This window comes from Arachis hypogaea, chromosome 6, assembly GCF_003086295.3.
Source record: "Arachis hypogaea cultivar Tifrunner chromosome 6, arahy.Tifrunner.gnm2.J5K5, whole genome shotgun sequence".
NCBI classification, from domain to species: Eukaryota; Viridiplantae; Streptophyta; class Magnoliopsida; order Fabales; family Fabaceae; genus Arachis; species Arachis hypogaea.
This window is the reverse complement of record NC_092041.1, coordinates 72,991,734-73,015,959: the sequence shown is the minus strand read 5'-3', so window position 1 is coordinate 73,015,959 and position 24,226 is coordinate 72,991,734. Positions and strand designations below refer to the sequence as shown.

Below are 24,226 nucleotides of genomic sequence, written 5' to 3'. Positions count from 1 at the left end.
CATAATTTTTCAGTTTAGACCGTTTATAGTCAGCTTGATGGGTTAAACGGGCTAGCCCGTTTATTCTTTTATTTTTTTTGAAAAATATTTTGACAAAAAATATCAATTTTGGTCAAAAACCTTTAAAAATAATATTTTTTTAGTTAATGGGTTGGATTTTCGGGTTGGATCGAAAAAAATATCAGCTAAAAGTATTACTTTTTTTTGAAAAAATATAAAAAAAATAAACGCGCCATCCGTTTAGCCCGCGGACTAGCCCATTTAACCCATCATTTTTTTCAGGCTCAACCCGTTTAGCCCAAAATTTAAACGGACTTAATTTTAGATGCAAAGCCCACCCATTTAAATGGGTAAATGTGCTGCCCCGATGGGTTTGACCATTTTGACAGCCCTAGTCTATATTTTCAATCTCAGTCTCTCTTCTAAACGTAATATTAAAGTGCCTATAATCTTTCAATTTCTACCATATAAATGTTGAACTTCTACTATTATTCATATTTAATCCTAGCCTGCTTAGGGTGTATTTAGCTTAGTGTACGTTTAGTTTTCTTAAAAGCTTTACTTTTTCATTTGGCTATTTTTTCTTCTAAATGCAAACGCAATTCTACCCTCTAACCCAAATTTATCAAAATTTATATTAGATTGAAATTTATTTTCTATTTATCAATTTTGTCTTTTATTGTTCATATGATTAATTTTGTTGCTTTTATTTTATAATATTTTTTTCTAATGCTCTCTCATGTATATTATTATTTTTTATAAAAATTTTATTATTTTTTGCTTATATGATTTTTTGCCTATTATTTTTTTTATAGAATATTTTTTTAATTATAATTCTATTAATTCTATTAGAGTACTAAAGAATACTGAGAATATGAAAAAAAGAATATTAAAATTTATTTAAATATCTAAAATAAATTATAAAATAATATAAAATAATCATTTAAATTTATATTCCTTTCAATAATTTTTTATTTATAAGTAATTTTGAATAATATAATCCAAACAACATTTAGTTTATATAATCTATTTTAATATAAGAATTGTCAAAACATAAACTACAATAATACCCCCTCACCCTTGATCAAAATCAATTTTGCAAAATTAATTCTATACAAACTCTGGTTTACAAATTTTAATCTAAACACACATTTAGTCACAAAAAAAAAAAGTCCCAGCCTACTTAGAATGTTCAACTTCTACACCACTTAGAAATTGTGAATTACTACAATCATCACGTGTAATTAAGAATATCTACAGGGCAATCTACAGGGCAAAAGGTGTAAAATCAATTTTGCAGTCATACTTAATACGTAACTACTTCACAGTATTTGTGATATAAAATTGCATACGAAAATGCAGATAGAGTAGGCGAATCACAGTTATATCCATATAAATATTAATATTATTAAAACAAAAGCTTCTGTGAATAGGAAATTTAAAAAGAAAGGTTAGGATATGGTTTTGGAATCCCCTTCCAAAGAAAATCCATCCATGGTCCTTATGGTTTGTGATAAAGCATAACAGAATGTTAAATTACAATCTGTTTAAGTTTCTATGAAAAACTCATGCAGTTATCGAACCATGCCACACTTTTACAGCACCATGTTTAAAACATATGAAATTGGTATATTCTCCATATATTTGATTCTAAATTTTTCAATGTCAGTATATTTACAAAAAGGCAAGCATCAACATGACTTCAAAGATCTTGTTCCCTCATGATGCTAACTGTGTTAAATTTTACAACTTATAATAGGAATGGTAAATATTCAAGTTTATTCCTACTCATCTTTCCGTTCCACCTCCAATGCCATTTCATTGCGCCGTTGAAATGGTAGGGTAAATGGTGGATTGTACTGCAACCAAATGAAAGAGTAAACGACATTAGAAAAAATTGGGGATAACAGATATTCAGGTAAGCCATGTCAGAAACCTTTAGCCTAAGGTTTGCAATAAGCATCTCACTTGTCCAACTTCTACTGAACTTCCCTCTTTAATTTTGAACTGTCTGTCACTTTTCAAGGCTTCGCGTAATTTCAGTTCACGATGCTTGACGACTTCATCATTCACAAAACCTTATTCAAAGCAATGGAAAGGAAGTTATATATTTGAGGATATTAAATGAAATGCAGACATGATATCCATTTATGTTGCATATAAATATGTAGAGTATGATATTAATGATGCTATATATTTGTAAAACTTTCTAGAATTTTCATGATTTTGTTTCATACAAATAAATACCTAGATATTATGATAGAGAAGTCTAAATGTTAAGTAAATAAATTAAGTACTAGAAATATTTAAGATTATTATCTAGAAATATTTAGGTTAATATCTAGAAATATCTAAGATTTGGAATTATCTAGAATTAACTTATGGAGCCTATAAATAAGTCATCATGGAGTTCATTGTAACTAACTAACAAACATATCAAATTTCACTAGTTTTTGTACTCACTCTTTAACCCATCAATAATATAACTATCAAATTTCTCAAACAATTTATCTAAACTACTTATTCATCAAAACTATCCTTGCTACAATATTCAAGTCCATAATATACTAAACCAACACCAAACTATTTCATAAAACTAACAGTGGTATCAAAGCTACATTCAATCATCTATGGGACATAAAATCTTTCTTCCTAACTTATCAACTATACATATCCACCACATTATAACCCATTCAAAAAAAAATTCTCTATAACCATGACTATCTCAACCATCAATGTTCCTGTGCCATATTGTCAGAAGATAATTATGAGGATTGTCATTCTCAAATAAAAACTTTTCTACAAGCACAAGACTTGTGGCATGTTTTCCACGATGGGTTTATTATGCCAGAGAATTAAGCAACACCGTTCGCTGCTTAAAAGAAAAAATTGAAGGAAGACCAACAAAGAAATTATTTTGCTCTATACTTCCTCCAACAAGTTGTAACAAAGACAATCTTCTCAAGGATAAGAGGAATATCATCAGTTAAAGTGTGAAAAAACTTGGAGCAAAAGTTCAGAGGCGAACAAAGGTACACACAATCCTTCTCCAATCTCTAAGGAAGCAATACGCAAATATGAAAATGAAAGATTTTGAGAAAATAAAAAGTTATTATACAAGATTAACGAGCTTAGTAACTGAAATGAAAGCTTATAGAGAGGACTTGTCCGATAAAAATATAATGAAAAAATACTCATTAATTTGCCTTCCAAATTCAATCTTAAAGTGTCTACAATTGAGGAAACTAAGGATTTATCAATGCTAATAAGCTTACTATATGCTTTTGAACAAAGACTAGCAAGTTGAGATGATGAAGATTCAATAGAAAATGTATTTCAGTCTAAACTCAATATAAAATCTCAAAATCTAAATAAAAAAGGAGGAGAAAAAAGAAAAGCAAATTCTAGAAGTTCTTACACTTCTAAAAAAATAGAAAATAAAACTGAAGATAGGAAATAATATTCTTCTTGTGGCATATGCAAGGAAACCAACCACCTAGAGAAGGATTGTTAGCACCGTGAAAAATTATATTGCCGCAATTGTAATAGGTTTGGACATATGGAGAAAGACTGTAGGATGAAGATCAATCATCACGCAAAATTCTCTAAAGAAAAGGAGGGAGAAGAGTGCTTATTCTATGCATCATCACAAGAAAAGTGCAAGAAGAAAGATGACATATGGTATCTCGATAGTGGTTGCAGTAATCACATGACAGATGATCAAAGCCTATTCAGTGACATCAATAAATCTGTTCGATCTGACATTAGACTTAGAGACGGAACGATCGTGTAGGCTAATGGCAAAGGTACAATCGTCGTCCACACTAGATAGAAACTAAGAATATTCATGATGTTCTATTAGTTCCTAAACTAGCACAGAATCTACTTAATATTAGCCAAATGATGGAGAAAGGTTACGTATTAGACTTTGAAGAAGACTCATGCACCATAAGTGAAAGAAAAACTAAAAGACTTCTAACAATCGTCAAAATGAAAAATAGGAGCTTTCCACTCAAATGGAGTTATATCATAAAAACTGCATTAAAGTCACAAGAAGATAATTCATGGCTGTGGCATCAAAACTTTGGTCATTTTCATTTTCATGGATTAAAGTTGCTACATCAAAAGCAACTAATGAGATATCACATAGATTAATCAACCTTGCGAAGGATGCTTACTTAGCAAACATCGTCAACCATTTCCTTCTAGAAGAGCTTGGCAAGCCAAGGAGATGCTTGAATTAGTTCACACTGACGTTTGTGGTCCGATGAAGTCTCTATCACTCAATAACAATAGGTACTTCATTCTCTTCATCGATGATTATTGTATTTCCTACGTAAAAGATCAGAGGTTTGTAGCATCTTCAAGAAGTTCAAGCAACATGTGGAGAAGCAAAGTGGTCGTAGCATCAAGGTATAGCGACAAAGGAACTCAATACACTTCCAAAGAATTTAATAAATTCTACGAAGAAGAGGGTGTCGAGTGTCAACTTATAGTGGGATATGCTCTTGAGCAAAATGGAGTATCTAAGAGGAAAAATAGAACTGTGATGGAGATGTCACGCCTGATCCTCAAGGAGAAAAATCTGTCAAACATCTTTTAGGCAGAAGCTATTTACACAGCAGTATACCTACTAAATCGTTGTCCCACTAACGTAGTAGAAAATAAAACTCCAATCAAAGCATGGAGTAGACAAAAATTTTCTGCAAAGCATTTAAGAGTCTTTGAATGCATATGCTATGTCCATATTTTCACACAAAAAAAAGCAAGCTCGATGAGAAGACAGAAAAAGAAATTTTCCTTGGGTATAGTACACAATCAAAAGGATATCGTATGTATAACTTGCAAACGAAGAAACTCATAATCCGTCAAGATGTGAAGTTTGAGAAAAATGTTTCATGGAACTGGGAAGATGAAAAAGTCGAGAAAGAAAGCATTGAAACATCACAACAATCACCTGCAAGACTAGAGGAACAAGAACGTGAAAAGGCAAGCACAATTACTCCAACAGTAGAAGCAACCGCTGATTCTCCTAAGAAAACTAAGCCTCTATAAGATGTATATGAAACATATAATTTTGCTAAAATCGAGTCTAAAAGCTTTGAAGAAGCAGAAAAGTAAGAAGAATAGAGAAATGCTATGGTAGAAGAAATCAAGATGATTGAGAAGAATAACGCATGAAAACTGGTAAATTGCCCTTCAAATAAAGATAACATTGAAGTCAAGTGGGTATACAAGACTAAGCTCAAACTTGATGGATCTATTCAAAAGCATAAAACAAGGCTCGTAGCTAAAAGATATGCACAAATTTCTGGAATAGATTACACAGAGACATTTACACCTTTAACCCGCCTAGATACAATAAAGGCGCTCATTGCACTAGCCGCACAAAAGCTATGGAAGATCTATCAACTGGACGTGAAATCTGCTTTTCTAAATGGAGATCTGGTGGAAGAAGTATATGTTGATCAACCACAAAGGTTCGTTGTAGAAGGATATGAAGACAAGGTGCTAAGACTAAAGAAAGCACTCTATGAACTCAAGCAAGCTCCGCAAATATGGTACAGTTGAATTGACAAATATTTCACTGATCATGAATTTAAAAGGAGTAAAAGTGAGCCTATGGTCAGAGAATTCAAAGAAAAAATGAAGTAGACATTTGAGATGACTGGTTTAGGATTGATGCACTATTTTCTTGGCATTGAGATAAACCAAAATGAAGATGGAATTTTCATCTTGCAAAAGAAATACACTCAAAATTTGTTACAAAGGTTCAAGATAAATAATTGCAAAGCACTATCTACTCTTCTAGTCTATAATGAGAAATTACAAAAAAAGATGGATCTGGAGAGGCAGATGTTTTGCAATACAGAAGTCTTATTAAAAGTCTCTTTTATCTAACTACCGCAAGACTTAACATTATGTATACAACAAATTTACTATCAAAATTCATGCAAAAGCCAAGTCTAAAACACTATAGGACTACAAGAAGAATCTTAAGATATCTAAAGACACAAAGTATTATGGCATTCACTAATCTACTGAAGATCCAAAACTACTTGGATATATCAATAGTGATTGGGAGGATCAATTGACGACATGAAAAGCGTTTCTGGATATGCATTTATACTAGGATCTGGAGTATTCTCTTGGGCATCAAAGAAACAAGAAACTGTGGCTCAATCATCTGCTGAAGTTGAGTATATTGCAGCCACAAATACTATTAGTCAAGCAATATGGCTAAGGAAAATATTCGAAGACATAGCAGGGCAACAAAAAAAACCAACAACTATGTTGTGCAACAGCAAGTCAACAATAGTAGTGGCAAACAATCCAATCCATCATTGTAGGACCAAGCATATAACTATCAAGTATCATTTTATACGAGAAGCTATATTGGAGAAAAAGATATAGATCGAGTATTGCAACACAGATGAGTAACTGCCAGACATCTTTACTAAGGTACTACCAAGATCAAAGTTCAAACTATTTCGAGAGATGCTTGGAGTTACACAAATGTGCATTACGGAGGAGTATTAATGATGCTACACAATTATAGAATCTTCTAGAATTTTTATGATCTTATTTCATAAAAATAAATATTTAGATATTATAATGGAAAAGTCTAGAGGTTAAGTAAATAAATCAAGTACTAGAAATATCTAAGATTAGTATCTAAAAATATTTAGATTAATATCTAGAATTATCTAGATTTGAAATTATCTAGAATCAATTTATGGAGCCTATAAATAGGTTATCATGGAGTTCATTGTAACTAACTAACAAACATATCAAATTCCACTAGCCTTTGTCCTCTCTCTTTAACCCATCAATAATATAACTATCAAATTTCTCAAACCATTTATCCAAACTACTTATTCATCAAAACTATCCTTACTACAATATTTAATACCATAATACACTAAACCAACATCAAACTATTTCATAAAACTAACAATGATTTATTTAATTATTATAACTCAGTGATTAGAGAAAACGAAGAGTCGTCATGCCCAAGGATTCAAACATTTCATTGAAATACAAATGGAGCACAACCAGATGAAAATACACACATCATACACGCAGAAAAATATGCATGTGCTCTAGTAAACCAAATTGCAGATTTGGGGTTTCTCCTAAAGTTAATTATCTGTAGTGTTAATAACTTCCTGCATCTAAAATCCAAAGACTCACCAACAAGGAGAAAAAAAGTTGCATACATATAGATGAAAGAAGAAAAATATTTTCTGTTATGTTTAAATTATACAATACATAGCCTTATTTATAGGCACAATTTAGAAACAAAAAACAGTTCATTACAACTCATTGAGTTGTTTGAAAGTGTGCTGAGTTAGTTGTGCGAGTGGGGCAAGTGGGTGACATAAGTTGTGATTGTGCAAGTAGATGTAGTGCATGTAAGTGAGCTATGAACTGAAATTACAGCTCATTAATCTAATGTTTCAAAACATACTATTTATAAAAAAAATACATAAAAAGGCAATTAAGCAATAACACACCTGAAAATGAAACTACAGCAACTGTTTTTCTGGGGATCTCTTTAATCCTCACAGAGGAGTCTCTAGGCAGTGGCAGATCAGCACCATATTTTGATGGCATGACAAAAGACATTTTCCATTTATCTGGATCTTCTGACTAAAATAATTCCCTTGTTACATTGAAACATCATAAACTAAAACTATATTCAATAAATACTAATATAACAGCATTAAGTTTAAACTTTCTAGAAGATAATATAACAAAATCCACGTTGTTAACTGTGAGGAAATACTAGTACACTACTACAATGGAAAGAACAACATTGAACCCATGACCTAAAGGAAAGATAAAGCTAAAAAATGGTGTCCAAACGGGATAGTTATAGTCAATTTCTAAGACAAAAACAGGATAAACTTATCCAAATTGCTGATCAATGTTTGACTTATGCTTTATTATACTATGAACTAACCTTGCTGGAATGCAAACAGCAATCATTAACCAAAGATGAAGGCTTCAAATGAGATATTTCACAAAATTTAAGTAAGACAGTGTATAATTGTATATACCTTTGTTGTTAGCACAGGGGTAGTCATCTCCATTTTAACCCCATCCGAGGGATTCTTAGTTGTAATCACAGGTGTAGTCATCTCCATTTTTTCCTTTCTTGTATTCTACCATCAGAACGAAACAGCCCACATCTATAACTTAGCTCCTCTCAATAGAAGCACAAGTAATCAAAAGCAACTATAAAATTAATGCATGAATATAGTAGTAGAGTTGTAAAATGTATAATTACCTTACCGAAGAGGTACTCAGCTAGGACGTTAAAGGATTGAGAAGAACCATTGAAATCAAAGCCAGTCTTCCCAGGCATTGTAGTCTCTGCCACAAAATAAGGCTGCAAAGATGCATTGTCAGTGATGCAAAAAATAATGTCATTGCAATGTAATTGCAGCGTGAAGGAGAGCATGTTTAGACAAGTTGAAATAGTTTGTCATTTCAATGTAATTGCAAGCGTGAAGAAGAGCATTTTCAGACCAGTTGAAATAGTTACATAGACTGCAATACGTTTTGATATGGAAAAGGGTAAGCAGGATGATGTTAGACACATTTAAAATATTTTTATGTGAAAAATACATTTATAGCACTCTGGTACGCAGAGGAATTATGAATTAGTTTGCATGAATTGGTACACGGTACGTCACCTAATTGGTGAGTTCATGTAACTATGGATATTACCCAATCATACACCGGATACCACATGTAATAGCCTAGAAGCCTTAGACAAAGAAAGCACACAGCGTAGAACCAGAACCAGAACCAGAACAAGAACAAAACATAAGAAAATACTAGTGTGTATAGTATACCTCAACTTCCCGAATCTCATAGGAGTCCGTTCTACTAAGAACTTTGAAGTTGAGAGTCTCAAGGTCGGGAACTACACCGAAATAACAATCAATTAAAATCAAGAAGTGAATTGAATCGAGAATGAAGTTTAAGCAGAATTCACACAAAAACACAACACAAGAGTAGTAGTAAGTAGTAACCGTTCAATTACCTGCCATGAAGGCCTCCTCGAGCGTGCGGCTTTCAAATCTTTTAGGAAACACGTACTTTGCAGTCTCAGAAGCCACGTCAGCTATAACTGCGCCACATATTAGATAAATAAATAAATAAGATAAAAGCAATAATATTGGGATCGGAGAGTGAAGGAAAAAAGGAAGAGTAGAAGAGTTGTTAGGAATATTTGTTTGAACATTTACGTCGCTGGGAGAGAGAGGTAGCTTGAGAAGCAAGGGCGAAAATGAGTGAGACTCGTGTTTCGAAGGGCGAAAAGGAAGTAGTTGTAGTTGTTCGCTGCCTCTTGCTGGAAGAAGCAGAGTTGGTGATAATTGAATTCGAGGAGCGGTTGTTGGCTTTCGTCGGAATCGGGAGGGGCAGAGAAAGCGTAGGGTTGCAAAGGGGAACCATGGTGCTTTTCCAGACACAGCTTCTTCTATTTTGAATTTCTGTTGTTCAGCGACGCACTGACACAGCTCAGATAATTTTGGTCCTCAGGTTGTTTATTTTTCCCGGCACAATTACACGTATTCCGCATCTTTGACAGATATATTCACGATTAATATTGCAGCAAAGGAAAAAAAATTAAAAAACTTAACATCCGAAACTTAGTTTTCTAAAATATTCGAAATTCAAATTCAATATAAATTTCTCAGTTATCACAGAACATACTAAACTTTGTTTAGTAATTAACTCTAATATTAGCTGGAAATCTGGAATTAACTGTATTATTTATTGGTAATTCGCAAATGAAAGCAAATAACATTACTTATAATTTGACTAATAAAAGAGCCCTATTTTATTTACGGTGAATTCTCTAGCACCCCACCTATTTGAAGCTTATATCGTATGAACGTCATCCTTTCTTATGTGTCTAGCTCTAGTGATTTGGTTTATTTACTCATCACTGTCTTTTAATATTAATTATCGTTTAACCACTTCCATCATCGTAACAGTTATTCCGTTACTATATTTTTAACTCTAGCTCCAAATTTCAAACTTTCAATTAATATTTTTCATTGTCTTAAGCTCTTAAACTACGTTAAATGATATTGGGAGGCAGAAATTAAATTAAATTTTTGTATTATATTTAGTATAAAATATATTGAATTATATTTTAATATTATATTTAATTTAAGATAAATATAAAAATTGAAGAATAAATTTAAAATTTAAAAAATAAAATGAGAATTTTTTTTAAAAATATTATTAAAATTTTTGTTTCTATCTTAACAAATTTCAGTCACTTATATTCTTATTTTTTAGAAGTATTAAAGGTACTAAAATTTTATATTCTAGAATTAAAATTTTAAATATAATATTGAATCTCAATCTCAGCCTCAGTTTTTAGTATCTGACTATCAAATATATTACTGAGTCTCATTCCCAATTTTACGTGATTACTACGTTCACTTTGAGGTGGTTGCTATTTTCACTTTTCATTGTGCTGTTTGTATATATGAGCTACACCGAGGATAATTCTCTCCTCATTGATCCAGCCTCATTAACAATCATGTAAATTTTTTCATGTTTATTTGACGGGTAAAGTTATATAGAACCATTATTATTCCAGTTTATAACCCAAAAAAAAAAAAAACTAAAAACAACGAAAACCAAGGGTCAAAACTTGCCTACAACTGGAAGGGGAAAAAATAGTGTGTTTCACCGGAAAAAAAAGTTTATGTCGCCGTAAGATCCAAAAAAAAGGAAGGGGTTATTGCATGTAATTCTAGAATGATGCTACTATAATGGTTCTATATAGCATTTACATATCAAATATGACAAAAAATTACCTGATTGTTAATGAGGGCTGGATCGATGAGTGAGAGGATATACTTCATCATAGCTCGTAGAAATATCAAAATGAAAATTGGGGGCAGCAGTCACCTAACAAGTTTAGGAAGAGAATCTCAATCTGAAAATCAGCTAAGTCAATGAAGAGCATTAATTGAAAGTTTGAATTAGAGTTGAAAACATGGTTACAGAGTAACTTGTAACATTTTGATCAGTGGTTATGGTAGGAATTTGAAGTTTGGGTTGGCATTGGAGATGTTCAAGGAGATAAGAAAGGTGAGGTGTGAGCCAAATGTAGTGTTACTTTCATCACTTTGATTAAGGGGATGTTTAGGGAGAGGGAGGTTAAGGAAGGGATTGGGATGGCTCATGAGATGACTGAGAGCTCAACATGAAAAAACTATAGATCATTAATGATTGTCATCCTTCGTGTGAAGTCAGCTGGAGCTTGAATGAAGTTAATCTGCTATGTCCACTCTAAAGATGGTTTGGACTCTACTCGCTTCCTCTTAGCTTATTTGAATAATATTATAAGATTATGTTTCCCCAATATAAGTAACTATCGTATGGATTTTGATGGGATTGACCCTGTTACGCAAAACCCAAATCCTTTGCTTTAAGTACTTACTAGTTACTCCTTATTTACCATACTTTGAAGGTGATGTCTGTGGTGGCTACACCAGCTATGGCTATGGATGGCTATGCATTAAGTATCTAATTGAAATATGACATATGAATACTTTAATTACTTTAATTACATAGTTATAACTGGTGCAGCCACCACAGACATCACCTACTTTGAATGGTGATATTTTCAGATACATTTTGGTTGTTGGCTTCTTTACTTGGGCCTTCGTAAGTTCTTTACTGGGGAGATAATGTTCGAGGTATACGCTGTGATTCTCTTTCTTGAAAGGGAAAGCTGAAATTGAAAAGGCAAACCAGGCTAGGCTGCACACTGCAGTGTTTCTGAGTACTTGGATAACTGCAATACCATTGCCGCACCTTAAGGCATCCACTTCTGCCTCTGTATTTTATTCTTTCATGCAGTTAATTTAGCTGCTACTATATCAAAATTTCAAGGCTTAGGTTCATGAAGTATTCAATGATCTTTGGTAGTTTTCTGTGCACTGGGTATTCTTTCAAGACTTAAGTTCAATTGTTCAAATATTGTGCCCTGCATGTCGCTGAACATCTAGCGCAGCCTGCATGCTAACTTCTTTCAAGGAAAAGATGTGGCTGTAATAATAATGTAGCCGAATTCTGCCTTGATCGGGGTCATCTCAGGCAAATTTGTTTTCAACATTTTATATATAGAGAGAAAACAGAAAAAGTGCAGAGATTATGGATTAGTTGTATAGTTGTAAACTACTAGAATTTCATTTGTTAGAAGTGCAACAACTTCAATTTGTATAGAGCACCTTGAATTGTTTATAACAAATGTATCAAGTGATATAGGCAAGGAATGTCTTGGCAATGTAATTTAAAACATATGTGCATATGCTGATATGCTTGTGTTTCTGAACAGATGTTTGAAGGTGCAATTTCTATTGAACAAAGGAATCTTAAATCACAATTGAACTGAGAAGGTAAAAAAATGAAGGGAACAAAGGTCATGTACTAAGTTACAACACGTTAACAAAACATACTCATAATTATCTGAATAGTTAGAAAAGCTACCGACTCAAACGAAATACCTAACCATCTGAATTTCTTTCTGCTTGAAGCCACACTTCTCATAGAAGAGCTTGTTTTCAATGCTGCAATCAAGAATGACCTTGTAGCAGCCCATTGAACGAGCATGATCAGTTAGGAAGTTGATTATCTTCTTTCCCAGTTGCTTCCCACGAGTGCTGGAATCCACAACAACGTCCTCAATGTGACCAACCTTGCCACAGTTTCTTAGAAACTTCTTCTCGATGAACACGCTCCCTGTAGCGATAATCTTCTTGGAAACATGGTCTTCAATGACGCAGATAACATGGTCGTCTCCGAGGGAACTGAGCTCTCGGAATCTATCCTCAAACTCCTTGTCAGAGACAGAATCACAAACACTAAGTTGTTGCAGTAGCTCTATGAAACCTTTGCCCTTGTCGGACATCTCCAGTCTTCGCACTCCATACTTTTGTTCCTCACTAGTTTCCATCTGGAAACATCATACAAACAAGAAGCAAAGATATCAATAGAATTTCCCAAATTGTGTAAATTAACATTGATAAAGGACTAGGAGGAGTACATTTCTCAAGAAACACAACACTACCTACACCTCGAGAGGAAACAAAAATAACAGATCAATAGCATCTTCATCATCATGCTAACTCGAATTGTATGAAATTCAGAGGGTGGTGGATGACAATTCATGACGAAAAAACAGATTAAAGCCTCAACAGAAAATGTAGCAAAAAGGAGCGGGAAAACAAGCTTCGGAGATTTTGAGGTTCTTATTTACTATTTGATCTTATCTCGCATCCTGCAGTTAGACTGAAGAAAAAAAAGAGGATCTGGAGACAGAACTAGGGGTGGCAATGGGGTGGCTTTTCGCCCTACCCAACCCTGCCCTGCCCTTTTTTAACTTGTATAGAAACTGCCCTGCCCCTACCTGTAGGTAGTAGAAAACTGAATCCTAATCCGCCCTTATAATCATTAAAATCCAGCAAACAAAATTAAATTTCAAAATTTATATAATCATGATCACATCCAAACATAAACTAAACTAAAAACAAAAGATTTATACAATGTCAAATAACATAAAATAAAAAAGAAAAAAACTAATGTTTAGTCACCAAACAAATTTAACACAATAGTAAAAAGGTTGCAACATTACAACAAATCATAAATAAATCACATCAGATATAAATGAGCCTTCAATCCATTAGTTTTAGTCACTTTCCAACTCTCCATCATCATTAATAGTTCGAAGGTCAAGATTGAAACCTGAATTATAATGTTATATATTTGAGAAAGAGTATGTAGCTAGGCTGCCAAAAATAAAGGACATTAAATGAAGAACTAATAAAGTAACAAAGTCCAATAGAATAACGAAGTATATGAATATACACACGTATATGAATATTAAAGTCCAATAGAATAACAAATTTAACTCATGTCTGGTTACAATCTTTTTTTGAAACAACTCAAATTTCCCAATGAAACCCACAAACATAGAGAAAATAGTAGAAAGCCGGATAGATAGGGAGTATCTAGAGTGATAAGAACAACCCACAAATATACAATTACCATGCTTAAAGTAGTATGCTTCTGACTTCCTACATTATAGAATTTTCTTTTGTAAATGACGATCATGGGAAAGACTTCACTGAATCCCTCAGTCATATATATGTATAATGGGAAAGACTTCACATTATATAATTCTTGTTGCTGTTTTTTATTCTTTTTATTTCTATAGAGCCTTCTTTATATTTGTACACGAGTTTCGAAATCATTATGATAAAAAAATTGTGATGATTCTGAAAGTATCAAACATGTTTTAATAATCAAATGCCTTCAAAACCTAGTAAATAATTGTTCATAATTAAAATTAATTTTTTTTCCCAAAGCACTTTACATTATGTTAATTCAGCCACAACTAAAAAAGTTCAAATTATTCTTATGTCATAACAATTACAGAAATGGAATACTTTACTCCCTAACTCGCATGATTCACTAAAATTTACTTAACCGACTCTAACATAACAACCACTAACCAACATAGGGTTGGCGGAGTCGAAACATATTGAAAAGGATTAGATAGAATCTGCATTACTGGTTGCAAGTTCTAAGGGTATTTAAATTTTTCTTTCTTCGGGAATTCAACACTAAGTAAAAAAGAAACAGCCATCAAAACAAGAGAAATAGCAAACGAGAAGAGATAGGGGTGATTCGGGTGAACAATGAAATGCAAAGAAAAAAATTTGACAATTAATCCAGAGGAATGCTAGAGGACCATCAAACTTTATGGTTTTCGGCCATCAGTTAGTTAGCCATCAATGTGTGGGTTAAACTATATTGCTGTATTACTAAACTAAAAAGAATTGAGTTGATGGCTAAAAGTGATTGAAAAAATAATAAATTTTGATGGCCTTAACCATTTCTCGTTAGTCTATCAAAAATTTAAGATTGAAAAATTAAAATAAAGAAGCTCACCGAGGAGCAATAGAGGCGCGGAGCTGACTGCAGAGGAGGAGAAGCCTGGAGCTTCTGGTCACGCCGGCGATTCGCGGATGGAGGAGGACTGGTGGAGATGAGCGAGGACGAACCGGCGAAGCAGCAAGGAGGAGGTGACGCCTGCGAATCGTGCGTGGCTAGGGGATGAGTCTGGGCAGTGAGCGCGAGACAGTGGAGAAGAGGGTGAGGTCAGAGGATTGAGGGTTGAGGAAGAAGAAGAAGAGTGAGGCATTGAGGTGACGTCTGAGGGAGGTTTGATGCATCGTCTCTCAGATTTTTTTTTTTTTTTAATTGAAAACATGATGGATGGAAGGGTGGATGAGTTACAGACAGTTGGATTATACATTAGTTGACGTGGCTGAATCTGGATCGTGAATTGGTTGAGTGCGGGGTGGGGACCTAAAGGGAAATGTTCTGTTCTGTGTTTCAAAAACGCAACTGCAGAATTAGAGGGAGAGAGAGAGAGAGCGAGCGAGCGAGCGATTAGCGAAGCGGAGATATCTTCCCCGATGGTTTTATAGAGAGAGATAGAGAGAGCGATGTCGACACCACTGATTCGGCGGCTGGCACCGTACCTGGCGGCGCGATTCCGACAGAACGAGAGGTTCATCAACTCCGTTCCTGCTTCTTCGTCTTCTTCTTCGGCTTCCATTCTTCACCGTTCAACTCCGACTTCCTCTTCTTCTCCTGAGCCCGTTCACATGACCGAAAGCTGCGTCCGAGTATTCTCTCTCTCTCTCTCTCTCTCTCTCTCTCTCTCGTTACTTTCTAACATTTCCAGCTTCTTACTAATAATTCCTCCTTTCCTTTTATTTTTCAAATAGATAAATAAAGTTAGGAATTCAGCTATATTTCTCTCAACATATAAAGGAAAACAATGATTCTACCCAACGCTCTTATCTATGCAATTGATGTGCATAATCACATCTTAGTATGTTGAAGATGCGACTTTGTTTCAATTTTACCTTGCTATGTGCTTCCTATTTATTGGTTAGTTAGTGTAATCAGGAATTCTGGATTGTTCTGCAATTTCATGTATCAACAACCATAATAACTAACTCAACTTCTAAATTTATGCCATTTGGAATAAACTGAAGCACTGTTACTTCTCCAAATTAGGGGGAGGCTCCTTCTCTTTTCTAAAAATTTTGATGCTGTTCACAAATTTTTTCTTTTTCTAAAAGTTTGCATTTTTTGCATCCCAAAATCTTGCTAGAGTGGCCCATTATGTTGCATTGAGTGTTCTTTCTTTCAGTTCATTAATTGCTCATTCTATTTGGTTCCTCTTTGCTTTTGCTTACATTGGATATCGTCAGGAGCAATGTATGATTAAAGTGGTGAATAATAACCCCTTTCTGCAACTTTTGAATATGGAACAGAGAATGAAAGAACTAGAAGCAACTGAGTCATCATCTGATGGAAAACTGCTTCGTCTGAGTGTAGAAACCGGTGGATGTTCTGGATTTCAGTACGTTTTTAATCTGGATGACAGAATCAACTCAGATGACAAGTATTCCCCTTTTACCAGTCACAAGTTTCACCTGTGAGATATGCTAGCTATTTTGTCCTGGGTTCTTTTACAACTGGCTTTCTTGCTGTATTTACAGAGTTTTTGAGAAAGAAGGGATTAAACTGGTTGTTGACAATATCTCATACGATTTTGTCAAAGGTGCAACTGTTGATTACGTTGAGGAGCTAATCCGTTCAGCCTTCGTGGTAAGTCAAGCACACTTGAAAGCCATGTGTAAACTGTTGTATTATTCAAAATTATATCTTCACTTTCATTCCTTTTTCACGCTCCACACGAATTAGGATGGGCCTTTAACCCACATGTATAAGAGGAGTTATAAAAGAATAGAGAAGGGTTCAAACTTCGAAGGAACTGGGCCAAGTGGGTAAGCATCTGGGGTTGGAAATGAGCATGATAGTTTATTAGCAGGACAATGGAGAGTGAAAAATGATGCTGCAATTACCAATTAGGGGTAAACCTTGTCATGGAGACAAAATGAATGAAGGGAGGATAAGTGTAGTAAAGGGGGGAGAGTGGAATTTAGGAAAGAATTGGGGATTAGGCCTGGGAGGATAGCTTGTCTAACAGCACTAAATTTCAACTTTATTTCTGCATTTCTCTAATATCAGTTCCTTCCAATTTCCAGTATCTACTCTAGAATGTCCTGAGCAGTATTTTTATATAGTAAGAGTTTTCCTCGTTAATTTTCTATTCTACTTTTAAGCACAGTACCAGTTGCTTTCTTATTACAAATGGAACTTTGTTATAATGTTCATATGGCAATTCAAGTCTTGAGATGAAATTTGTCTGTAAACTGCAGCAAAATGTCCCAAACATGGTTTATCTTGTAAGTTCCTTGGTATTATTTTTTCTTAGAAGATAAGTTCTGTGTGTGGGGTTACACCAAGTGGATTTGAATTTAATCATGTTTTTTTTTTTGGTGACTTGAATTTAATCATGTTTGTAATTAGACCACTTACATCCAAATCTTTTTCAATTTTTTCACATAAAGTTTTCTGAGTTTTTATCTTTAGCTATTGAACTGTCCTCCGTATAAGATAATCTCCCTGTTAGAACTTCTACAACCTTAATCCATTGATTCCTAAATAACTCATGGTGATAATTCACCTTCTTCTGCACAATAGGTGCTATACTAACTTTTCTAATGTATTTGTTCATCACCCGATTGTCCAGTGTGTAGACACATCCAATGTAAAATCATCATCTATGCAAATACAATATTAAGCTTTTTTATTTTGTTGGTTCTATTACTGACCAATATTCACGTTCAGTCTCTGTATAGACATATTTGGTCTTTTTCCCCACAGAACATTGTTGCTTTTGGTAGATGCGTGGCAAAATCTTTCCTTGGGCTTTTTCATGGTACCTTTTTAGTCATAAATAACACTGCAAACACTCCTTTGTTTCATCCACCGGATTTGAATTGTGTGATTTACATCTGTATTTGTTTTCCATCACCTTTTATGATGAATTCAGGATACTTGAGTAATCGACTTATGATATCACAACCCTGCCATGTTTTTTTTTTTTTTTTTTAATTTTGGATAAAGATTATTGATGACTTTTTTCTTTAGAAAAAATGTCAATGTCTGGTTTCATTTGCAGGTGACTGAGAACCCCAGTGCCGTTGGTGGTTGTAGTTGTAAAGCTTCATTCATGGTGAAACAGTAATTCCTGATGATTGCTTCCGAATCTTCATAACTGCTAAGATACTCAATTTCTTGCAAATTATATTACACTATGAATCATTACTTTTGTACCTCAAATATTGATTGGTCGAACTATAGATTAAATTTATTGTTTGTATAATTATATCGATGTAACATGGAACTGTATTAGTAATAAGGCATTTTCTTAGCCTGTCAACAATGAGGATTTGTTAACGAGGCTTATTGGCTTGTATAGACTTTTCATTCCAAAATCTTGATGACTGAAGTTTTCATCCAAAAATTAATAAATTTAACACTTGAGATGTTATGCAAAATACCGTGCAACATGTATAGTTTCGTAGAGTGATGATGCAGGAGATAACTGAGCAATCGTATTTTAGTAAATTTATTTGCAGTGAATACGAATATGAACTTCTACTCTATCAAATTACCAATCCCATTACGGAGGGCTCGAAATTAGATTTATTAAATCGTTACATTTACAGAATGCTACTAAAGACATGTAAGATATATCTTCTAATAAATGACTATGGAGTCCAATATAAAACAGCAAAATGAGAAGACGAAGAAGAGTTTATATAATGTGCAAACCGTTTTATTTCCCCTCATTCTTTAAAACGACCTCGTTTTTTATCTTGTTTAAGTATTAAAATAAACAAACATCATTTAATATTGTGTCTAGCATGGTAAGTTAGAACTAACTCCACATTTTATTAGTTGACTTAAACGCTGGAAATGGTCCAGGCACTAATATCACTAATATGTTGTCTAAAACTTGATCTCGTTAATTAATATAGTTAATTTTAAATTTGAGGGATTAAAATAGTATAGGTTGTGAATCTCAGATACTACTACGAGGATTTAGTTCATAAAGATTGAATAGTCATTTTAACTCTTAATACATAACTATTTTAACAAAAAAATCTCAAAATATATAAATGACAATAACTCCTATATACATATTCCGTTAGACTTCCATGGACTCTCTCCGTGTCTGTCTCATCACGACAGATGAAAGACCGTGGAAGAACAACAACAACGTTGAGCAGAGGTGGGATTGAAGCTCCAATAGCGATATAGAACACGACAACAATAGAGTTGGGACAGAACTAAAATAGCAAGCTGAGCAAAAGGTGATGACAGAAGCAACTCCTCCCCTCTCCGTCGCCCTGTTATTCCTATATGTCTCTCTCTCAGATTAGAATCACAAATCTTTTAGGTCCCCTCCCCCTCTCTTCTCTTTTCTCTCTCTTTTTCTTCAATTACTGTGATTAATTGTTGTTGTGTTACTAGTGATGATGATGATGTTAAAGCTGCCATTGACTTTATAGGCAAAGAAACTTGTGAAGATATGACAAATGACAACAAAGTACAAGTTAGGTGTTTTCTATATCTTTGCTTATCCATTAGTCCTTTAATTACATTTACATATGCATAACAAGAGACAATTAAATAACTAAAAACTTACACCATCGGTATATCAAATTAAACGTATTTAATTGATATTAAACTTATATAGTAATAACTGATATTCGTTATATAATGATTGGATAATGTAGCAACCATATTATATATATACACACACACACACAATGCATTCAGTATGATTAGCAAACCCAATTGTCAAATAGTAAATCCCGAACATTCAAGCTTCCCCTAAAAGATTTTTTTTTTTGTAATAAATATTTGAGTGCGATGAAAAGTAAGGAATGGGTGACATATTTAGACAGAAAGTACTTTCTTATTCCTAAATCTTCAAAAATTAAGATAATTCAACACTGAAGCCAAAGATTTCAATAACACAATGTTTTCTTTCCAAATTGTAGAAAAAAAAAATACATAGCTTTGAACTGGTTCAATGTTTCTATATTTCCAGTGAGCAGTTTTAGCAAAGCACAAGACTATCAGATACTTATTAGCAAAAAAAGAAGCTACTTCCAGCTCATGATGTTCAATTCAAATTCCATGAATAATAAACCTCAAAATAGCTAAAAGATGGTCCAACAATTCACTCTTCGGATTGCCTTTGCCCTAGCACAGAAATATCTTCATATCGTTTCTGCATAAGAAAATATAATTGGTTAAAAATACTGAAAAAGTTTGACAGTAGAAGTAGCCATCACTCTATCATGAAAACCACAACTCTTAAACAATGCTTGATAATTAGATATTCATTGGCATGGATGGAATTGATGGAACAAATTTTCCATAATTATCTCACATACATACTACCACTAAACTTCTGTGAAAACATAGAATAAAGGAAAACAAATGAAAATACGAAATGGGCACATGCCCTAAACATGCAACCCAAATAGTTAGCCCGCCATAAGTGCATTACACAATGATCTCCCTCATTCATTTCATTCTCCTTCCCTCTCAACTAACAAGCCCCATCAACAGCACGTAAGCCAAGGCCAAATTTTATGATAGCCACTTTTGACTCATATCAACAATGGCATTTCTACTCGGTATTTGATCATCTTGAAAATAGAAGTTACTCCGTTTACAAAAGAACCTCCTTAGTTGATCATTAATTATGAAAAAATGGTCTGCCTAACAATATAATAATGGATTATGTGACCATTTTATTTATCCTCTTTTAAGAAAGAGGTAAATTATGATAGCAAGGTCAATCATGTGCCAAAGACATAGCAAATGATGAGTTTCTGTGTTCTCAAGACAAAGAAAATGTAAGGCCACAGGGCCGCCACAGATATAGAGCAAGTGACTAGGTGAGGAGTGTATATAGGGTATGTTTGAGCACATGTTTGAGGCGATGGCTAATGCCTACCAATACACTAAGCAATACATATGGATAAAGTTATTAACAAAACTTAGATAATACAATTTGATACTGTTCAATGCAAGATACACCTGTCAAGATTGCATCATCTCCAAACAACATGATGAATAAATTGCAAAAGTGACAGTAAAACTGTAAACAATTAATCAATATTTGTATAAATTGAATTCAATGGCAATGTGCAAACGCTATCAGGTGACATGATAAAGTAGCAAACTGGAAGGTAGATAACTCGAATCCCAAATGATAAATATGCCAAGATATTAGTAAGACAGAGAATTGAAGAACCACAAAAGCAACAAAGAGCAATTAATAAGTTCTGTTTCACACAAAAACAGACCAATTATATAATTTAGAATTCAATGGCAATATCTTTGTACTGATAGAAAACATAAACACTGCAAAAAACTGATGAATTAAGCCAACAAATGCGTAGTCTCCTTATTCTTCCAGACTTCATAATAAAGGAAATCTGTTCGTTTGGTTTGTGTTTTCATTTTCTATTGTAATTTTCAGTTATTTCTGTTTTCAGAATTTTGTGAAGAAAAAAAAAAGAAAACAGGAGGTAAAAACACAAGCCAAACACACCCTAAAACATCCCACCAGTTTTGATGCTCCTTGTCTGTTTAGATGCTGCAGAATCAACTCAAAGGCATTTAGTATTTTCCCAAAAAACTTTGAAGCAATACTAGCTAATTCCAATTAGTATTTATGAATTACTGGCCTATGAAGTGTATTTGCAGAATCAGGAGATACTAATAAATTAATAACCATAGTACAAGCACAATCAAGTTTTATTCCACTGAGTAGAGCATTGGTATAGAATAGACAGAAGATATTGCATAAGCTTAATCCATTTTAACGGATATACCATACAAAGAACTTGTTATCTTAATAAAGCCAAAGCTATTAACAAGATATGTAAACATGACCTACAAAAAAAATACCCCGTCCAAGTTTCATCGTAGATCCAATATATCATCGTCACAAATAAGCAAGCAGCACATGACAAGGCATCCAAGTAAAATCAACAGATAAACCACAAGGCATAACATAAGTGAGGCAGGCATATTACCCCAACATTATTGTGCTCCCAGAGCTTGTGAACTCCATAATCCACAGCCTGCAACCCAATAACAGAATCATTCAGCAATTCCAACCGCAGAAACAGATCTTAAATAAACATGGAAGAACCAAAAACAAAAATCAGAGCTTCAAATGTGAATAAACTTGCACAATGAAAGTCATAAATTCATTCAGAAGAAAAAAAAAACAAAAAGAAAACAAAAAAGAACTGAATAATTACAACAATAAATCACATAAAGTGGCAATTGAAAGATGGATTCCCTTAACCGCCAGATAAAATTCACCCTCCTACAAAGCTGGATTTCAACAATTACTATAAAGCATCGGATACTGCAACTGAAGCGAAGGGAATGAAAGAGATACCCGTTCACCGACGAAAGCGCCGGCGATGACGAAGGTGACATAGACGGAATTGCGGCGCATGAGGACCTTGTAAAGGGCTTCGAAGATGCCTCCTCCACTTCTTCGAGACGCAGATTCCATTGCTCTTGTTTGAAATCGGATTAGGGTTACGATTTTCTCTCTGTTTCTCTGCCTCGTTCAGCAATAGCGATGGAAAGGAAAAAGCGAAGATCCAAGAACCAAGGGAGGTGAGTGAATGTTCTGAAGACAACTTTTGATTTGATTTAATAATAATAATAATAATAATAATAATAATAATAATAATAATAATAATAGGGGTAAAGTACCTTATTGCCAGGTTTGGTGTTTGAGGTGCTGCCACTAAAGATTTTTCCGCAAACCTAACGAGTTGCGATTATAACCAAAAAATGGAGAGAGAGAGAGAGAGAAAATTGCATTACCTAGCCTGTTGGAATACTCACAAACCCTAGTCAACTCAGTAACACAGAGATGGTTTGGTTAATATGATAGGATAAAATTCAATAATTGTATAAGATTTATTAAAATTTTAATTATTTACAATGTTTAAATTTTAAATATATTTTACATATTAAAATTAACAATAATACTCTACATTCATGGAAAAAATGCATTCAAGTTATTCAAGCAATATTGGTCAGACGCACTCCTCTCCCACCCTCACTCGTTTGTCATACACACGCTACATATAATATGCTGCAACCTAAAGCTTTGCTCAAGTAAACCTTCTGCTGCAACATAAACCTCCTCCTCCTCCTCCTTCTTCTTCTTCTTCGCTCGCGTTCTTCCTTATTGATCTACATTACCTTCTTCGTTCTCTTCTGGTCGCGTTCATCTTATCGTTTTCTTCTTTTGATCTGATTACGTTGCATTTATCTTCTTCCTATTCTTCTTCGTTTTCTTCTTCGATCTGCACTTTTAAATCGATGTAATGAATGACTCAACTTCAAATCAGTTGAATGAGAGCGATTTGGATTATTCTTCTGAAACGAATCAAACTGACGAAATTTGGATTATTCAATTTTGAATCGAATTGAATAGAATGCAATTACTAATTTGAATTGAATTGAATTGATTTGAATTGAATAGACGGAGATGTACTGAATTAAATTGAATTGAATTGATAATATGTAAATTATAGACAGAGCTATTTGAATTTGATTTTATATAATGGATTATGTTTCGTTCACTCAGTTCTATACAATTGTTTCACCATGAGTAGGCGTTCGGTTCATTATGCAGAAAACTATTTGAATTTAATTTTATATAGTGGATTATGTTTCGTTCACTTAGTACTATACAATTGTTTCACCATAAGTACGTGTTCGGTTCATTATGCGAAAAACTGTTTGAATTTGATTTTATATAATGGATTATGTTTTGTTCACTCAGTACTATACAATTGTTTCACCATGAGTTCGGTTCATTATGCATAAATCTATTTGAATTTGATTTTATATAATGGATTATGTTTCGTTCATTCAGTACTATACAATTATTTCACTATAATGACATGTTCGGTTCATTATGCAGAAAGCTGTTTGAATTTAAATTTATATAATGGATTATGTTTCGTTCATTCAATACTATACAATTATTTCACCATGAGTATGTGTTCGGTTCATTATGCAAAAAGATGTTCGAATTTGAATTTATATAATGGATAATGTTCCATTCATTTAGTACTATACAATTGTTTCACCATAATAACATGTTTGGTTCATTTCTGTTCTGCAC

General features: G+C 33.6%; 4 protein-coding genes across 10 annotated transcripts; 1 reads left to right on the top strand and 3 right to left on the bottom strand.

The window, feature by feature from the left end:
- Positions 1–1,608: 1,608 nt before the first annotated feature.
- Positions 1,609–10,939, bottom strand: LOC112696705 (heme-binding-like protein At3g10130, chloroplastic). 4 transcript variants are annotated; one of them, XM_025749544.3, is made up of 9 exons: positions 10,851–10,939; positions 9,261–9,595; positions 9,056–9,142; positions 8,865–8,935; positions 8,294–8,395; positions 8,064–8,168; positions 7,518–7,653; positions 1,969–2,078; positions 1,609–1,859 (listed from the first exon to the last, which is right to left on the bottom strand). In XM_025749544.3, the coding sequence occupies exons 2-9, from the start codon at positions 9,466–9,468 to the stop codon at positions 1,785–1,787; spliced, it is 894 nt and encodes a 297-aa protein (XP_025605329.1). In that variant the 5' UTR covers positions 9,469–9,595; positions 10,851–10,939; the 3' UTR covers positions 1,609–1,784. The 4 variants fall into 4 exon arrangements, with proteins under 4 accessions (XP_025605329.1, XP_025605331.1, XP_025605328.1 ...); XM_025749546.3 differs by lacking the exon at positions 10,851–10,939 and having other exon boundaries at positions 1,937–2,078; positions 9,255–9,599; XM_025749543.3 differs by lacking the exon at positions 10,851–10,939 and having other exon boundaries at positions 9,255–9,598.
- Positions 10,940–12,306: 1,367 nt separating this feature from the next.
- LOC112696704 (glucosamine 6-phosphate N-acetyltransferase) lies at positions 12,307–15,203 on the bottom strand. Its single transcript, XM_025749542.3, has 2 exons — positions 14,995–15,203; positions 12,307–12,997 (listed from the first exon to the last, which is right to left on the bottom strand). The coding sequence occupies exon 2, from the start codon at positions 12,995–12,997 to the stop codon at positions 12,536–12,538; it is 462 nt and encodes a 153-aa protein (XP_025605327.1). The 5' UTR covers positions 14,995–15,203; the 3' UTR covers positions 12,307–12,535.
- A 137-nt stretch (positions 15,204–15,340) lies between these two features.
- Positions 15,341–18,530, top strand: LOC112696703 (iron-sulfur assembly protein IscA-like 2, mitochondrial). 2 transcript variants are annotated; one of them, XM_025749540.3, is made up of 4 exons: positions 15,341–15,737; positions 16,395–16,525; positions 16,623–16,731; positions 18,152–18,530. In XM_025749540.3, the coding sequence occupies exons 1-4, from the start codon at positions 15,555–15,557 to the stop codon at positions 18,215–18,217; spliced, it is 489 nt and encodes a 162-aa protein (XP_025605325.1). In that variant the 5' UTR covers positions 15,341–15,554; the 3' UTR covers positions 18,218–18,530. The 2 variants fall into 2 exon arrangements, with proteins under 2 accessions (XP_025605325.1, XP_025605326.1); XM_025749541.3 differs by having other exon boundaries at positions 15,394–15,737; positions 18,121–18,530.
- A 1,407-nt stretch (positions 18,531–19,937) lies between these two features.
- LOC112696702 (cytochrome b-c1 complex subunit 9, mitochondrial) lies at positions 19,938–22,956 on the bottom strand. Of its 3 annotated transcripts, none has more exons than XM_025749539.3 (4): positions 22,798–22,956; positions 22,472–22,639; positions 22,098–22,145; positions 19,938–20,275 (listed from the first exon to the last, which is right to left on the bottom strand). In XM_025749539.3, the coding sequence occupies exons 2-4, from the start codon at positions 22,589–22,591 to the stop codon at positions 20,225–20,227; spliced, it is 219 nt and encodes a 72-aa protein (XP_025605324.1). In that variant the 5' UTR covers positions 22,592–22,639; positions 22,798–22,956; the 3' UTR covers positions 19,938–20,224. The 3 variants fall into 3 exon arrangements, with proteins under 3 accessions (XP_025605324.1, XP_025605322.1, XP_025605323.1); XM_025749537.3 differs by having other exon boundaries at positions 22,472–22,711; positions 22,798–22,955; XM_025749538.3 differs by having other exon boundaries at positions 22,472–22,721; positions 22,798–22,950.
- Positions 22,957–24,226: the final 1,270 nt, after the last annotated feature.

Bases quoted from the DNA above. Each gene is read 5' to 3' on its own strand.
- LOC112696705 (XM_025749543.3), bottom strand. From the start codon at position 9,468: ATGGTTCCCCTTTGCAACCCTACGCTTTCTCTGCCCCTCCCGATTCCG. The intron at 8,169-8,293 runs GTAATTATACAT...TTCTGATGGTAG, and splicing joins CTGAGTACCTCTTCGGTAAG to AATACAAGAAAGGAAAAAAT. The intron at 2,079-7,517 runs GTGTGTTATTGC...GCTTTGAATAAG, and splicing joins TGCTGTAGTTTCATTTTCAG to GTTTTGTGAATGATGAAGTC.
- LOC112696704 (XM_025749542.3), bottom strand. From the start codon at position 12,997: ATGGAAACTAGTGAGGAACAAAAGTATGGAGTGCGAAGACTGGAGATG.
- LOC112696703 (XM_025749540.3), top strand. From the start codon at position 15,555: ATGTCGACACCACTGATTCGGCGGCTGGCACCGTACCTGGCGGCGCGA. The intron at 15,738-16,394 runs GTATTCTCTCTC...AATATGGAACAG, and splicing joins TGACCGAAAGCTGCGTCCGA to AGAATGAAAGAACTAGAAGC. The intron at 16,732-18,151 runs GTAAGTCAAGCA...TTTCATTTGCAG, and splicing joins TAATCCGTTCAGCCTTCGTG to GTGACTGAGAACCCCAGTGC.
- LOC112696702 (XM_025749539.3), bottom strand. From the start codon at position 22,591: ATGGAATCTGCGTCTCGAAGAAGTGGAGGAGGCATCTTCGAAGCCCTT. The intron at 22,146-22,471 runs GTATCTCTTTCA...ATTGGGTTGCAG, and splicing joins GCGCTTTCGTCGGTGAACGG to GCTGTGGATTATGGAGTTCA. The intron at 20,276-22,097 runs GTAATATGCCTG...TTTCTTATGCAG, and splicing joins GGGAGCACAATAATGTTGGG to AAACGATATGAAGATATTTC.